The sequence below is a fragment of the Lytechinus variegatus genome, chromosome 6 (genome assembly GCF_018143015.1).
Source record: "Lytechinus variegatus isolate NC3 chromosome 6, Lvar_3.0, whole genome shotgun sequence".
Lineage (NCBI taxonomy): Eukaryota > Metazoa > Echinodermata > Echinoidea > Temnopleuroida > Toxopneustidae > Lytechinus > Lytechinus variegatus.
In genome coordinates this window covers 40,245,878-40,261,933 of record NC_054745.1, presented here as the reverse complement: position 1 = coordinate 40,261,933, position 16,056 = coordinate 40,245,878, and the positions used below count along the sequence as shown (strand labels likewise).

At 34.3% G+C, this 16,056-nt stretch overlaps 1 protein-coding gene across 1 annotated transcript in view; it reads right to left on the bottom strand.

Annotated features, from left to right (window-relative positions):
• The window catches only part of LOC121417819 (low-density lipoprotein receptor-related protein 5-like), a 28,646-nt gene extending 22,828 nt beyond the window's left edge, over positions 1-5,818 (bottom strand). The window contains exons 1-2 of the mRNA XM_041611553.1: positions 5,788-5,818; positions 409-663 (exon numbers count right to left, since the gene is read on the bottom strand). Of these exons, the coding sequence (XP_041467487.1) occupies positions 409-663; positions 5,788-5,818 (286 nt within the window). The remainder of the gene's footprint in view (positions 1-408; positions 664-5,787) is intronic.
• Between the last annotated feature and the right edge of the window lie 10,238 nt (positions 5,819-16,056).

Below are 16,056 nucleotides of genomic sequence, written 5' to 3'. Positions count from 1 at the left end.
TTGACATTTGACAAAAGCGCTTTTACCTTTCTGTTACAAAGCGACGCACACACACTACTCTATGTTTGAGTCATAAACACAGCTTAGTCACCTTAGTGTATGCCATCCACTGTCCATACAGCAAAAAAGATGGAATTTAAAGGTTTTCTTAAACTGGTCACTAGGGGGGGGGGGTGTCTTAAATGCAACTGCAGGTAGATGATTCCATGCACAGGAAAGGACATTCAAACAGCATGATGTGGATAAATTTCTTGCTGAAGAAAATTTCGCCACGGGCGATATTCGAACCGACGACCCTCCGTTTCAAAGTCAGAAGACTTATCCACTGGGCCGCAACAATCCACTCTCCCTTAAAGTACCTCCATGCCGCCCTGCGGATCTATTTGAAGCGTGTTCTTCTATACTCACGGCCTGTGGTTATAACGGTTTCTTGGGGACTCTCTCCATCAATGGAAATTCGACATATTTGATCATAGTAGTAATCGTTCCAGTACACCAATCTATTCCCTGGGTCGTAGTCGATTCCGTCTACATAACTACCAAAAGACAGACTTATCAGATTGAAGCGCGATTCCAAGATGTTGCTGTCATCACTTGGTTCCGGCAGAGGAGCATGGAAAATGGCAGGTATCGTGTTATCGCCGATAAATATATGACCAACGTCTGTATCAAGATAAAAATCATGAAGAATATAATAAATCATAGATTAATAAATCATAAAATATCCAAACAGTTTTTGTTTCTGTTTGTTTCTGTTTGTGGTAACTCCCGTAGGAACTCGACAGGACAGCATTTTTTGCTGGTAAATGCCAAGCTGGTATATGACCAATTACCTTGGAAACATTTTACGTCTAGGTTAGTCAGTCATAGTGGCTGATGTAATAGACGACAGATATAACTTTGGGGCCTTTTTTTCATCAAAGTGGAGACAATGGCAGAGTTTGGGTTCGAACTCACAACCTTGCGATTATGAGTCCAATGCTCTAACCACTGGACCACACGACCCGTAAAAACAGTAAAAAAAACAATTACAAAATCACAATTTATCAAAAATAAAAATATAGTGTTGTAAAAGTAATCGAACTGAAATATTCTATAACTTTCCATTTTTTTTCTTTTCCTTCTCTCATTTCCCTTACTTCCGTGGCCGTAAAAGTTATTGGGGGGGTGCGACTGCTTAACTTTACCAAAAAGAAAAAAAAAAGTATCAGAAACTTGGAGGAGAGGGACATCTCTCGCAAGCCCCACCAGTAGTAGTCCTGTCTGTGCACTTAATGTTATGTTTGAATTGACATAAGGGCCCGGAACCATTATCACATTCATGAATATTAGAACAACAAAAGCAAGAAAACAACACGAAATAATTTTTATATCATTATTTCAAATTATTTATTTGGTCCTTGCATACAACCACATAATCAACTGCTCTGCGATAGCCTGCAGACACAACTCGTATAGTAGGCAGAAAGTGGCTGTTCTAATACGCGACTACCTTCCTAACACACACACCCATATATATATATATATATATATATATATATATATATATATATATATATATATATATACGTTTTTGTTGCTATAAATCAATCAAATAATCAGATGGCGTAGCACGACAAGAAACTAATTCATATTCAGCACTTTTTTTTATTAATTATGAACATGATGCGTATATCGCTGAAACAAATTTTTTATTTATCCTCTTAAGCACATTATTATCTTTTTCAAGATTAGCCAAATCCGAGCGAGATATTTTCTTAATAATGAAATAATGAGCTCTCTTTTCTTAACTTATCTTTTCCAATTATTCCCCTCCCCTTTTCCTTTACTTATCTCCTTTTTTCTTCCCTCCTGTCCTTCCCCCTTTTTCATCTTTGTTTCTTTTTTTAAATGTAAGTTGGCAAGGGGGTGGGTGGCAGCCAGATCCCCGAAGGACCCCTCCCCCCGGCTACTTGCAAGCTATTTGTTCTGTTTTGATATGTTTATGCTGTTAATTGTTTTATTGTAATGTGGAAATAAATCTTTAAACTTTCATCAAATAAACACACCCAACCTCAAAAGCACACAATATCAATATCAATAACAAGTAATAAAAATAACATCAATGATCATACTAATCATAATAATAATAATAATGATAATTATAAGAAGAATTATGATAATTATAAGAAGAAACACAAACACTTGCATGCACGCACCCTCACACAAACATACACACACGCATTGATTTATATGAACAGTTCAGATGCAAAAGGGTCTAAATCCACAATTCCTCATTTATTTTCATTAATCACATCATTTTTTTTTTATTCAGCCAAATTAGTGTTTCCATTACAGGTAACAGAAATGACAATTAAAAAATCACGTTGACTTATTTTTCATAAGATGATCTTTCACATTTATAATTATCAGGGAATATGTACATTTTGAATATAATTAAAGATGTTGCTATATCAGACAAATGTTATATGTGTTATTAAACAAAACAGTAAACCACTTTAACATCTACACTGTAAAAAAATGTATACTTAAAACAAGCAAAAAATCATGCAGCAGAGTTTCCAGAACACCTGTGTGAAAATCTGCAGGATTTTTAGCAGAATATTTTGTTACCTTTATGGATGATTCAGCCCTTTTTGATAAGGCTATTTCAGACCACCCCCCCCCCCTTCCTTTCAGATGTCTGCCGCCGATCGCGCAAATTACACGCGCGCAGGCCCAGATGTAAACTGGAAGATATTGTTATATTTTTTACAAAAAAAGTATTTATACATATGTTTGTTATATATTCATATTGTATAATAAAGTAATTATGCAAAATGATTGCAAATAACTCTATGAAAAAAAGGTTTCCGGTTTTAACTCACTTTAAATGCCTAGTAGAATGTTTAGGATAAAAAAATTAACGTTGACATTTCTAAACAATACGTACACAAAAACATAATTAATTCCCTATATGGATTTTTTTTTTGTTTTGTGATTTCTTTATTCATTTAAAACGGTTTATTGAAACAAGGGTATCTATAGCGTCTGAAAAGCGGAAGTGTATAACACTTTACCAACATTTTATATAAAATACATTCAACAATTAAATACAAAAGCTCAATTTTCACGAATTCTACATCGTAAGAAATATTAACACACATAGGAAGATTTTTTATCACGTTGGGGACGAATGTATCAAATTGTGACATGCATCTCCATCATGATATACCAAAATTAGAAAATATTGAAAATACATGCGGCCAAATCCCGGAGGGGCCACTTACATTGACGGGTTGATACCATGCGCGACCAAAAAAACACGTACATGTAAAAATGATCTCTTTTTCACGATAGGGCACGTTACGTACGTAGCGTGATAAGGGTGTCAAAAACACAAAAATAATGAAAAAAGGGTATCTATTTCGCTGGAAAAATTACGTGTTTGGGGTCGAATTTGCGGGGATGATGAAACAAAATTCAAATGTTTTATAAAGGATGTCCTTTTTGCCCCAACACTTCGTGTTTAGAGTCCGATTTGCGCGAGGTGTAGAAGATGGGGTCGTACTAAACCAAATAAGGTAAAGCCGACGACCGAAGGACCCGTAACAATAAAACATTCCTGTACTTGTTTAGGGTTTTATTTCAGGGAATATTTACCAAGAGTATCGTTTTGTTTCCGATACTTATTATATAAGGGTAGGGTTTTACACGCCAATACTTCTTAAGAAATGCATTTTCAGAATATGGAAATAACGTGTTTAGGGTGCTTTTCGAGACCCCATGGTCGCGCAAGGTATCCACTTGTGAATGGAAGTGGCCCCCGGGGGCCAAATAACATAAAACAATGAGTTCTGATTAACCAGAGTTTAGCATGGAAGAGAAGGTAATAAAGAAAGGAAAAAAAATGTGTGCGTGAGTGTGTGACTCAGTGTAAAAATGAAGATATCTACTATTATAGATCCTGGTAGATTTGACTGGATCAGTATAATGGGTACATTATTGGAGTTTGTTCCCGCAATGAGATGAAGCATACAATACATATATACACTTATAATATTATATCAATCAACATAAATACTGATAGTACATGCATTTAGAGATAAAAATGTGTTTTAAAGTTGTGAAAAATGTATGAGGTTCTTATTATCTATGTATTTAATTATGTTTGTATTATTTCTTTTTTTTTAATTTATTTATGAACGTGGACATCTTCTACAATTAAAAGTTGCATTATAATCAAGCCATTGAAACCAGCAAAAGTAAAAACAACCCCCCCCCCAAAAAAAAAAATGATGGAAACACATTTAGCACGAAATGCTCTTTTCAGTTGTGCAAGTTTGAGTATGACATTCGATTAAAAAATGTTATGTACGTTTGGAACCGCGTACCAAATCGTAAAAATAGGTTTCAAAGGATGCGCAAAACATAATAAAAAGTCAGCGAGCGGTGTGGTCATGCATATATGTGGTCATGAAGTAATAATAATAGCTTCATTTATAAAGCGGCTTTTGCCTGATGATACAAAGCGCTGCTATTATTACCCCGGCTTTAGCTCGAGCTACCATCACCGGGGCTCAGTGCATGCAAGGAATTAATCCTGCCGGATACCCATTCACCTCACCTGGGTCGAATGCAGCACAGTGCGGATAAATATCTTGCTGAAGGAAACCACGCCATGGTTAGGATTCGAACCCACGACCCTCTGTTTGAAAGGCGAGAGTCAGAACCACTAGACCACAACGCGTCCGAAGTGTAAAAAATAGTAAAGGAGGAACTTCGTGAGTTGAAAACAAAGATTTGGGTGAATAGAAAAAGCTTATATTTGAAGAACGAGCAAAAGTGGATGTAGTCCCTTTTGCATGAAAACAATATTTGAATTTAGTCTGCCCTGCATGAAAAGTTTGCAGTTCGTAGGAGTTGGTGCTTATGGGTAAATGAGGAAGGAAATAAGGAGAAAAATCCATATCAGAGGTAAATTTGAAAATAGCAGAGGTAAAAAAAAACAGTCTGGAACCCCTATGCAAGAAAAAATGCCAGAGTAAATCCAGCACGTATAGATAGCTATTTTTGGATTAAAAGATGAGATGAGATTTTAAATAATAATATCGGACTATGGCAAGAATGGAAATGATTATATTTTCATATATATAATTGTTTTCTTTGTTTATACTGCAGGGTAGGCCTGTTCGGTTATGTAAAACTGCTTTAATGAAAATGGATTATAGATAGATCATCTGCACCAACTTGATGATCCGTGGGTTAGTACGTTTTATTCAACACCTTCCAATGTCAAATCGCTTTACTAATATGTTCGCATTTTGCTCACTTTGGATCCAAAGTTTTGTACTTAATTTATAGGACAACGATAAAAAAAAATATCAATGGAGATTTGAGGTGTCCACCAGACAATAAAGCGATATTGGATTTTTATTTTTTGCGACATTTATTCGAGCAGTTTGCTTATTTTTATCGCATAGTCAAATACGATTTAATGTCATTTTCAAAAATAAAAATAAAAATAGAACGGGTTTTTGTATTCTACCTTCAGCATATCAACACATAAATGATTTCACATCCCACTTTCTAGACTTGTTATTTATATATATATATATATATATATATATATATATATATATATATATATATATATATGCATATATATACTATATGTAGCAAAAACACAATTCTATAAAACAAACTCTAATAAACATCCAATCGAAACGAATAATATCAATAGGCTTTCAACCTTTATTGCAAACTTATTACCATAACTGATTTCATGAAACGGGTATCCTAACTTACCAGGTGTTCCATGATCTTGGGCAGCAACCATGCCAATAGCATGACAGCAAATAACCAGTCCCAGAAAGGAAGTCATCTTTGAAAAAAAAGACAACCGTCCTCATTAAAAACAAACAGCCAACTGATTAGAAATTGATGTTGGAGACTACTATACCCAAATGTGAATGATAATGGCCTTGTTGATGTCAGCCCCTGAAATACTGACGCTAATGTTGAGAATAATACGAGTAGCTTTTACGCCCATGTAAGATCTGGATGTGTGTGGCCTGAGCTGGCGAAAAGTAGACTCTTTTTCAGGGGGATCAATGTCATTCAAGAATGGATATTTCCCGCGAAATTCTTCCGGAAAAGGGCTCTCTAAATACGGATTCTGTGCAGATGTTCCAGATTTGCACAATTGCGGATAATTGTTTAATGATATTTGTGTTAATATGACTCTATTCGTGTTAGTTCGTGTTTTTCGCTTACTTCGAAAAACACGGGGTTGTATATGCAGGAACCAACAGCGCACTGGTTGAGCGCTCACCGAAGTTTTTGATAAATGTTTGTCTGCTTGGACGGGGGTGTCACTCTCATTCAATGACTGGACTTGGGAACGACAACTGTGGGCAACTGCCGCAAGCACTAAACATACGACACGTTTTGAAATTTTCCTCTGTTTCGTTCAGATGATATCCAAGCCTAGATGGGCTTACCGTCACATTCGTTGCAAATTGCATCGTGATTTGATAATAATAATGATAAATAGTAATTTATAATTTACTTAGAGTACGTATGACGTATCCACCTTGTTAGGTGCTCAAAGCACCCCTTTATTACCCCAGCTTACCTAGTCTCGAGTAGCTATTCCGGTGCACACAACTTTTTTAGGAATTACTTCCTGCCGGTATCCATTTACCTCACCCGGGTTGAGTGCAGCACAATGTTGGTAGATTTATTGCTGATTGAAAACACGCAATGGTTGGAAATCGAATCCGCGTCCCAAGATTGAAAGGCGAGAGTCTTAACCACAAGACCACGATGCCCCCACGCCCCCCTGATTATTTAGGGGACTTTTCTCACTATGGGAGTTTTTAACACTCTATTCGACTACCTGCGAAAACACTCCTTTTCCTGCGTTTTCTTTATCTCGATCGCATTCTATTATCCAATGGTAGTGATACCAAGTCGAACGAACGAACTTAATTATGATTATACATACATGATTTATATCAGTGTAGACAATACAATGTTGATAATAATATTTAATACAAATTGGGTGGTAACGATAATTTATTAAAGAGGGACGGAACAGGGTAGTTTCATATATTTTTCTATAGCTATACTAATCATGCTATTCGAAAATTACAAATTCGTCTATTGCCAATTCCAAACATGACATTGTGTACATGTACCTTTATTTAGTCTAATGCCATTCCTTCCATCAACTTTCCGTCTAAAGTAGCTGTAAGACCATTTGGATAGGAGACGAACTGATGTTAGACTTAATGATAGCAAACGAGTTGGTGATTGGTCATTGACCATAAACCATGTTTGTATTTTAGTACCTGGACGAATTTTGTCTTTATCACGCGAGCATCAAACCTCTGACATTCTTCTGCACTGACCACGCTAACAGATGGGGGGGGGGGCTTGGGGCGATCGCCCTCCCCCCCAAAAAAAAATAAATAAAAAAAGGAATAATAATAATTAAATATATATATATATATAAATCACGACCAAGAAATAAAAAAGTGAAAAGAAAAGGACAGAGAGATGGGTGAAATATGATTATATTTTCAAAATATCATAAAAAATCTACCACTAAAATTAGACATTTGTAAATTTTTGCTCACTCGCAAATGTGAAATGAACTTTAAGACTGAGAAAAACAAACGACGCCCCAAATAATCTAACCAATATCTAAAAGACCTTAAAGCTCTTACTTCTTTCCTAAAATGTATTTGCTGGTACATGATGCTGTTATGAAAGATCATTTTCAACCTGCTATAAGATCCAGGCCTAGCCACCCACTGGGATTTGGCCAGGTGGTTACATTTACAGAATAATGATAAAATACAATTGGTTCCACAACATTGGCTCAGGCGACAATTGCTCCAAAGGGAAACTACATGTAAAGCCAAAACCAAAACATTCAATTATTTTTAGCCCCAAACCCTATTTCAATCCTACACTGCAGAAACTCAGGTGTTGCTTTAACACTAGCCCCGAATCTTTATATTTCCACACCAGGGAAGTATTAAAACAACACCAGTTTGGAATCAAACCGATGATAATTGGTAATACTAATAGTGTTGTATAAACACCTATCTGTTATTAGACCAAAACCAAACAGGTGTTGTTTAGCACTTCTCTGGTGTGGACATACAAAGATTTCGGGCTGGTGTTAAATCAACACCGGTGTTTTTGCAGTTTAAATCTAATCCTGTACCCTCTAAGTTATTAAGACCGGAGCAAATGTCGCAGGAGCAAATAAAAATCATACTACATTAATTGAGTATTACGTAACTGTATGATATTAGCTTTGAAACTGAATGATGTATAATCACGATATATCAAGATTACAACGATAACAACGCATAAAGTACAATATTTAAATTTTCATGTTATTAGATAATTCTACACAATATTAGAATACACATGAACTTGAACCTGGAGACTTGATATTCCTCGTTTTTTCGGATCCCCCCCAAAAAAAATAATAATAACAATATTAAAATAACTAAATAAATGAATATATTTTCAGACACAAATGAGAGAAACGACCGAAGCTTTTATTCTCTAGATTTTCAACAATTTCAAACCTCTGTAACATATGTTCGGGAAGGAAAAAAAAAAAGTTTTGCATCAAAATACTTACATTTCAATGATTAATTGCTTGTGCTCTTATCATGTGTGTTTATATATCAATTCTTTATTATTTACAGATATGTTCAATCGAATTTACTAATCAAAATCTAATCTAGATATTGGCTAATTTCTCTCGATTTTACTCGTTTGCGGTAATGAATTTCGTATTATCATGGTATATCATAATTGTATAAACTGTTATAATATACCCAGGGTGTCAACTTCAACTTAATATGGTAGCTCGAGCTAAATCCGGGGTAATAATAGCAGCGCTTTTATCCTCTGGCAGAAAGCGCTTTATTAATCCAGCTATTGTTATAATTATTATTATTAATATTAACCGGGCCGGGCATTAACATCGATACGGCCCTTCATGGTATCTTATGAGATCACAGGCTTTATCCATTTAATACCACCTTAGAAACTTCGCTTTAAAGCATGGAGGATTTGTTTGGCCTTGAATCGGTAGTATACCCAAATGGGTGGCGGCTCACACTCTTGATAAACTTCCAGTTTGTGACGATTTTACTTCAAATAGAGACATTCAGAGCTATGCAACTAGATACATTCATTTCTTTTTCATCTGATCACTCCAAGGAGTGCCTCAGTCCATAAATGTATAAGGCATTTACATGTAAGACCTAACATTTGGAATTCATTACCTTTATATACAGGATTCTGTAACAATCATTCATGAAGAATTTCAAGTATTTACTTGTCTCAGAATACTGCGAATGATTTTTTCCCCACGTAGTTGGGATAATGTACGCCAATGATGTTCTTTGTTATTAAGGATGCAAATGATGACTATATATTTACATATTTACTATAGGGGCATTATTGTAGACTTTGTTTTTTTATGAATGCTTATTTTGGGTCATGTTTTGGTTCAAACAAATTACTTATCTTTGATGTTATTTAAAGGACTGCTTGCTTCAAACATGCTTTCTTTATGCTTAGTTCCTACCATGTATCAGTATCAATGTAGCACTATCTTCAGTTAGATTTCTTTTTTTACGCATGGTATAAAAAATAAATAATAAACATTAATCACCAGAAATTTGTATTGTTGATTTTCATTAACTTTTCTTGTTCGGACCCCCAAAATCGAGGAAATCATATTTTGTAACAAAATAAAATCGTCAAAACGACCACAGTAGTCCTGGCTAAAGGAGGCATGACCTTGATATATGTAATTGTTTTGTTGTCAGTTCGAGGATGCTGATTCCAAATTTGAAAGATGCCTCTCGCGCAACATCGAGCATTTTCAAAAACATTGAAAAATCCACTATTGACCCGTGATTCTCACTTTGCTGTTTATATTCTGATATGTGTAATTTATTTAATTTGTATATTTTTACCATTTGTATATACGTTTTGGTCTTTATGCTTTTAGGGCCCCTTTTAATACCGGCTTTTGCTTTTAATTTTTATTTTCAATTTTCATTTTATTTCATTTTCAACAGAAGAAACAAATGTTGTCGAAATAATTACAATAAACTTATACAGACAAAAAATATTGAGACACGTACAATATATGATATTTATCTATAAGTAAAAGTAAAACCAAAACAGAGTAATATATATAAGCAAAATATCATAAACATTAAAAAATGAAATTATGAGAAAATGGAGGGATCCGCTAAGAAGCGGTGCTTGTATTGTGTGGACCCCTCTAAAATGCTGAAAGTGCAGCCTGTTGTAATGTGGTTAAAATGAATAAATACATGAATAGATATGCACGCTTTCCATGGAAACCACACACCTTTCACCTATATTGACTATAGCATGCTTGTAATAGCGACCTAGGAGTGGAATAATGCTTGGAAACATTACTTTTTATTATTATTATTCATTATTATTATTATGTTTTTTCTTTTTACAAAATAATGATTTCCTGGATATTCAATATAACTACTACAAACCCCAGTCCTGTGTTATCACATGTATGTACAATATGAATGGCCAAAAAAATATATTTCACCAAATTGAGCACTAGAATGAATGTAATATCGATCTATAAGTTAAGTACTGTCTGAAAACAGGATTGCTAACGAAAGATAATGACTGCATTTTCATATTCCAAATGGCTGCCATACGTCCCTAACTATCATAAACACTTGGAGTTGGGAAAAACAAGTTTGACACCATTTGTCTTTGCTTGACCTCAAAATGCCTGAAATTGTCATGTAAGATGTAAACGTGATATATACTGCCGGCAACATGTTTCCACAAGATATACCATTTATTCTAACACAAATTTTCAAAAACTTAGATTAGGATTTTGTTTAGGGAAATCAAAATAGCCATCGTAATCCGTACCATTATTTTTTTCACAAGAGTGCGTTGGCCACCAGAAATACATTCAATCAGATCACTGAGTGAAGTAGTATCTGAAAAAAAGGATTTCTATTAAAGTGATTGGTTAACATTGGAATGACTTCTAAAAATTCTGAGCTAGAAGATCACACCTGTCACCTGTGTCTTTGATATGCTCTAAAAATGAAGCCCAGAAAAAAATTGCGTTCGAAAATGATTATTTAGTGCTTCAAAAAATTGAAATATAACGTGACCGGAAACACCATCTTAATTTCATCCCATACGCTTATGTGAAATATTAAGGTGTCTATAAAACGCCTATTAACAAAATCAGGGTTTGCCTTGTAGTTTTAGCTTTTCCTTCTCAATAATGGTTGTTTTCAGGGTTTATTAGTTCTAATACATGCACTTGTACACATGTTTCATCTTGTTTCATGTTTCATGCTTCTTGTTTCATGTTTCATCATGTTTGAGAATTTTTTAAATCGGCTGCTCACAAAGTTAAACAATACCTTTAATGCAGGTATATATTTCCTTCTGGCGTGTAGGTAAAAGTGTATTTTGCACTTCAAAATTGTCGTTATTAGCCCCAACCGTGTTATTTACAGAGTGAAAGGGACAGATTACTATTAGAGGTGCGATTTGTGATCTGCTTGATTATACTGCTGCTACTATTAGTAATAATAATAACAATAATAATAACAATAATAATGACAATGGTCTTTATTGATACATCAAAGACATTCGTTCGACTATGATATTGGTATGACTCTGTTCAATGAGTGAGCAATTGAATTGAAACATGATTTAAATTATTTCTTTATTCATTTTTTCCTGCTGCATATACTGCCTTTGGAATTTGGAATCCTTTCCATAAGCCACAGCGGAATCATATGCAGTGCGAATGGAGAAAATTGTTTTACCATACATACTAAGAAATAAAGGTTCAAAATTGAACCCGGAAAGGTAAATGCAAAATCAGCACCATATATGGGTTCAAAAATTGAAACCCTGATTTGGGGTTGAAAAAATTGAACCCGACGTTTGGGGTTAATTTTTGCACCCTGCGGGTTCAAAACTGCACCCCCAGGGGTTCAATTTAAAATTTAGGGGTGCAATTTTGAACCCGCAGGGTGCAAAAATGAACCCCAACCGCAGGGTTCAATTTTTTAACCCCAAATCAGGGGTTCAATTTTTGAGCCCAAAGTGTGCTGATTTTGCATCAACCTTTCGGGGTTCATATTTGAAATTGTATTTCTTAGTGTGTAGCATGCATAGTGAGCATTATATCCGTCATAATGATAATCTGACTCAGGTGATTGGACTAAACCCCGTAATTTAACCAAAGATAGTTCCAACCAATTGCCACGAAATTGGCAAAATTGCAATGAATCTCGACATTTCACGTCACAACCCGGGAAAAGTATCCCGGCCGAGGCGTCAGACTAAAGTATTCATGATAAAAAAGAAAACTACGGCTATCATAACTATAGGTGGGGTTTAAACCAAAGGCATGCGTGCAGTTACAATGTGCGCATGGGATCATTAAGGGATTAGTCGTGTCACCAAAGCTAATCAATGAATTAATTAATTCTCTCTCAAAGATTGTTATTCAGTTCAGTTTGGTTTTCAGTTCCAGTTTAGTTTATTTTCATTTCAACTCAAGTCAATTCAACAATAAAAGAAATCATTACAAAGATATATATGAATATACAAATACATACAATATGACTGAGATAAATATTTACACTTGCCACTTAACAATATGATAATCTTATCAATAGTGGTATTTATATACAATGAACTAGATAATTGTGAAAAAAAAACAACGATAAAATATCTATGATAAAGCATTTTGCATACAACTTCTTTTATTCATCTTTCCTGTTTAAATACATTTAAAAGTTGACGAAAGGGAGGGATCCACTAAACAGCAGGGCATGTTGAGTGTGGATTCCTCAATTCGTTCAATTAGATCTATAATCCTATCTGATATATTTGATACGGCTACTCAATCCGAGGTTTAAAAAGTTTAACCTTTGGCTTTAAAAATGACATTTTACTGGTTATAAAAAAGAATTTTACCAGAATGGAACTCGCTCGACATTTTTATTTTCGTACTTTCGGCTGCCAATTTGAATTGAGAAAAATTACGCGAAACTTACAACAAACTTACTATTATTCGGCCTCTTATAACGGTCCCATGCAAACATGGAAAATGTCGCGGGAGCAATTGTCGTGTCAGCCTTATGGTTAGCCAATGAAAGTAAAGGGTTTAAGTTGTTAAATCTTTAAGAGCTCCAATTTTACAGATGAGCATTCTTACTTCCTAAAAAAGTATATTGAGCATGAATGGAAATGAAGGGGTCCACTAAAAGCAAAGCTTGGAAAGTGTGTATCACGCAGGCAGATTACAAACGATAAATATTGAGGCATATCAGAAATGATTTGCGCAGAAACTCACGGGTGAATCTGACTGAATCCACTCACATGGATCAGAAAGAGAATCTTAACAAAGAATAGAAATAAATGCTGATGAGCCAATCGTTGGATAAGCACTGTCGTATCAATAACCAATTATTTCCAGTTTTCTGCGCAACCTGATTATTTACATTGAAAATTCAAACTCCCCTTGCTCATTAATGCGTGAAGTTTTCGTTTCATATTCATTATCAAACTAAAAAAAACAATTTATTCATATGATTACGTAAATGAAATACCATAGTTCATTTGCCTTTGAAGAAAATATACATGGGGATTCCGAATTTCATTTTTTCTGGGACACATTGTATTCTACCACAGGAAAGGTTTCCTCAAAATTAATAGTTGCAAAATTTGTACCGATTAATTAAAGCATTGACATTCATAATATTTCAAGCTACCAAATATTGCTCCTTTTCAAGAATTCTAGAAAAAGAAATGTAGTATGCACTCGTAATAATGATTGGTGCATGAACAGTGTCTTAACCCGTATTAATAAGGTTTCAAAAAGAATATTTCAACTAAATTTGATGTAATTTTTCATTTCATTTATTGGTTTCGCTACATTTTTCATCACAAAGATCACAAAAAGAAAATACATATTTTGAATTTGACGTAAAGATAATGAAGAAATTACACAACAAATGAAATGGATGCTATGGTCGTCACACAATAAGGGACTCAGGCCCATCTTTGTGGAACTTTCTTCCCTCATCATGCTCATCCATGATTGATTTACATCATACGATTATACATTCTATAAATAAAACAAATACACAATTGAAATCCTTATAAAATTATCTGAAGCCTTTGACTCAATAAACATGATATTATGGTTAAAACAAAATATCCATATACGGAATCCGTGTCAATCCTTTACTCTGCTTAGGATATTTCCTTTTACATAATGTAGATTACAATATTTTATGTCTCCTTCAATAAACCCCTTTCTGATTCACTCCCGATTTATAACGATATCCCTTAAGGTTCAGTCCCTGTGCCACTTTTCTATGAATGAATTATGTTATTATTGCAATGATTGGCAGACAATACGACTCTGTTAATATCTTAAGAAAAAATACCAACTAATTGAATTGCAAATTTTCAGTGATTATAAAAATATATTGTAAATAGACTTGAATTGGTCACGGTTTTTATTTTTGCACCATTAAATAAACTGTTACTTGGAGAAAATCTGCTTTATCCGAAATTTCTCAATCCGCTTGTATCCTCAGACACTATGATATTTTATACAATGCTATTATCGTATCCCCACTTGACAGGCTCTAATAGTGTCTGGGGCAATACATGCAAACCATGTTTACAGAGCATCTATTAATTACAAAAGAGAGTTATTCGAAAACGAACCCGTAAACAAGGTAGAGCCCCATCGAAACCTGGTTTATATTATTTAGCATGCTAAACATTTAGTATAGATTTAGATTCGGAATTATTTATTTCAACTAAATTTCAAAATATAATCAATGTAACAATACGTATTCAATATAATACAGACAGATCAACTACGTTTCGTAAAAAAAATATTTACTCCAAATTACACAAAGCTACAGTGTATTGAAATAATTTTATCTATGAAAAGAATGTAGAAATGAACGGAGGGACTTGCCAGGAAAAGCAAAGCTTGTATAGAAGGCAAGCCCCGAACTTAGTTTCAATAGTGATTATAAGCAAAGTCTACAGTGCGTCCCACAAAAAACGAAACTGAGATTTATCGATGATTTATCATAACTTAATCAAAAATGAAATAGACAAATGACCTACTATTGTAAAGCTTATAATTTTTTTTCATCTGAATTTACTTAAATTATTTTTCATTTACGCATGAGTGAGCAAAAACAATTTAAAAAGGGGATACCAAAATTAATTTGGCGGGATGTATCAGGGTTAAAAAAACCCACATTTTTAAAAAGTTCAATATCTGCTCTTTAAAATTATACCTCAATTACAGAAAATGGTCAAGAAAAAACAAAGTTCTGGTTATTTGAAATAAGGCTTGAAGTCCATTAATTTCATAAAATGAAGAGGTTTTACAGGCTAACGTTCAAACTCACTTGACACTCCGCTTTGTTGACGATCAGCCATGCATTAATGCTTTTGTTAACCGTGCGATAGCTTATGTGGGAAACCGGTGAAAACACGTTTATTTGATGAAATTATGGAAATACCAGCATTGTTTCAAGGGCACATAACTTTTTTTACTTCTTGGCCATTTTTTATGATTAAGGTATCCAATTAAAGAGTAGATATAGAACCTTGTAGACATGTGATTGTCGTTTTGAAAGTCAGATATCCCCCACCAAATGAGTTTTTGGTATCCTTACTTCAAATTGGTTTTGCTCACTTATGCTTGAATGAGGAATAATCTACGTTATATCAGATAAAAGCGGAGATTCTAAGCTTTTCATTGGTAGGTCACTTGTCTATTGTATCTGTAATTAAGTTATGATAAATCATTGCTTAATCTCGGTTTCGTTTTTTTCTTGGACGCACTGTATCGTCGCACGCACCACGAACTGAACTCTCTGTGCACTTCGATGGGAAAGTTAATTTTGCAGAAAACGCATTTAAAGAAAAGCTTTTTTAAAACCAGCAATAAGT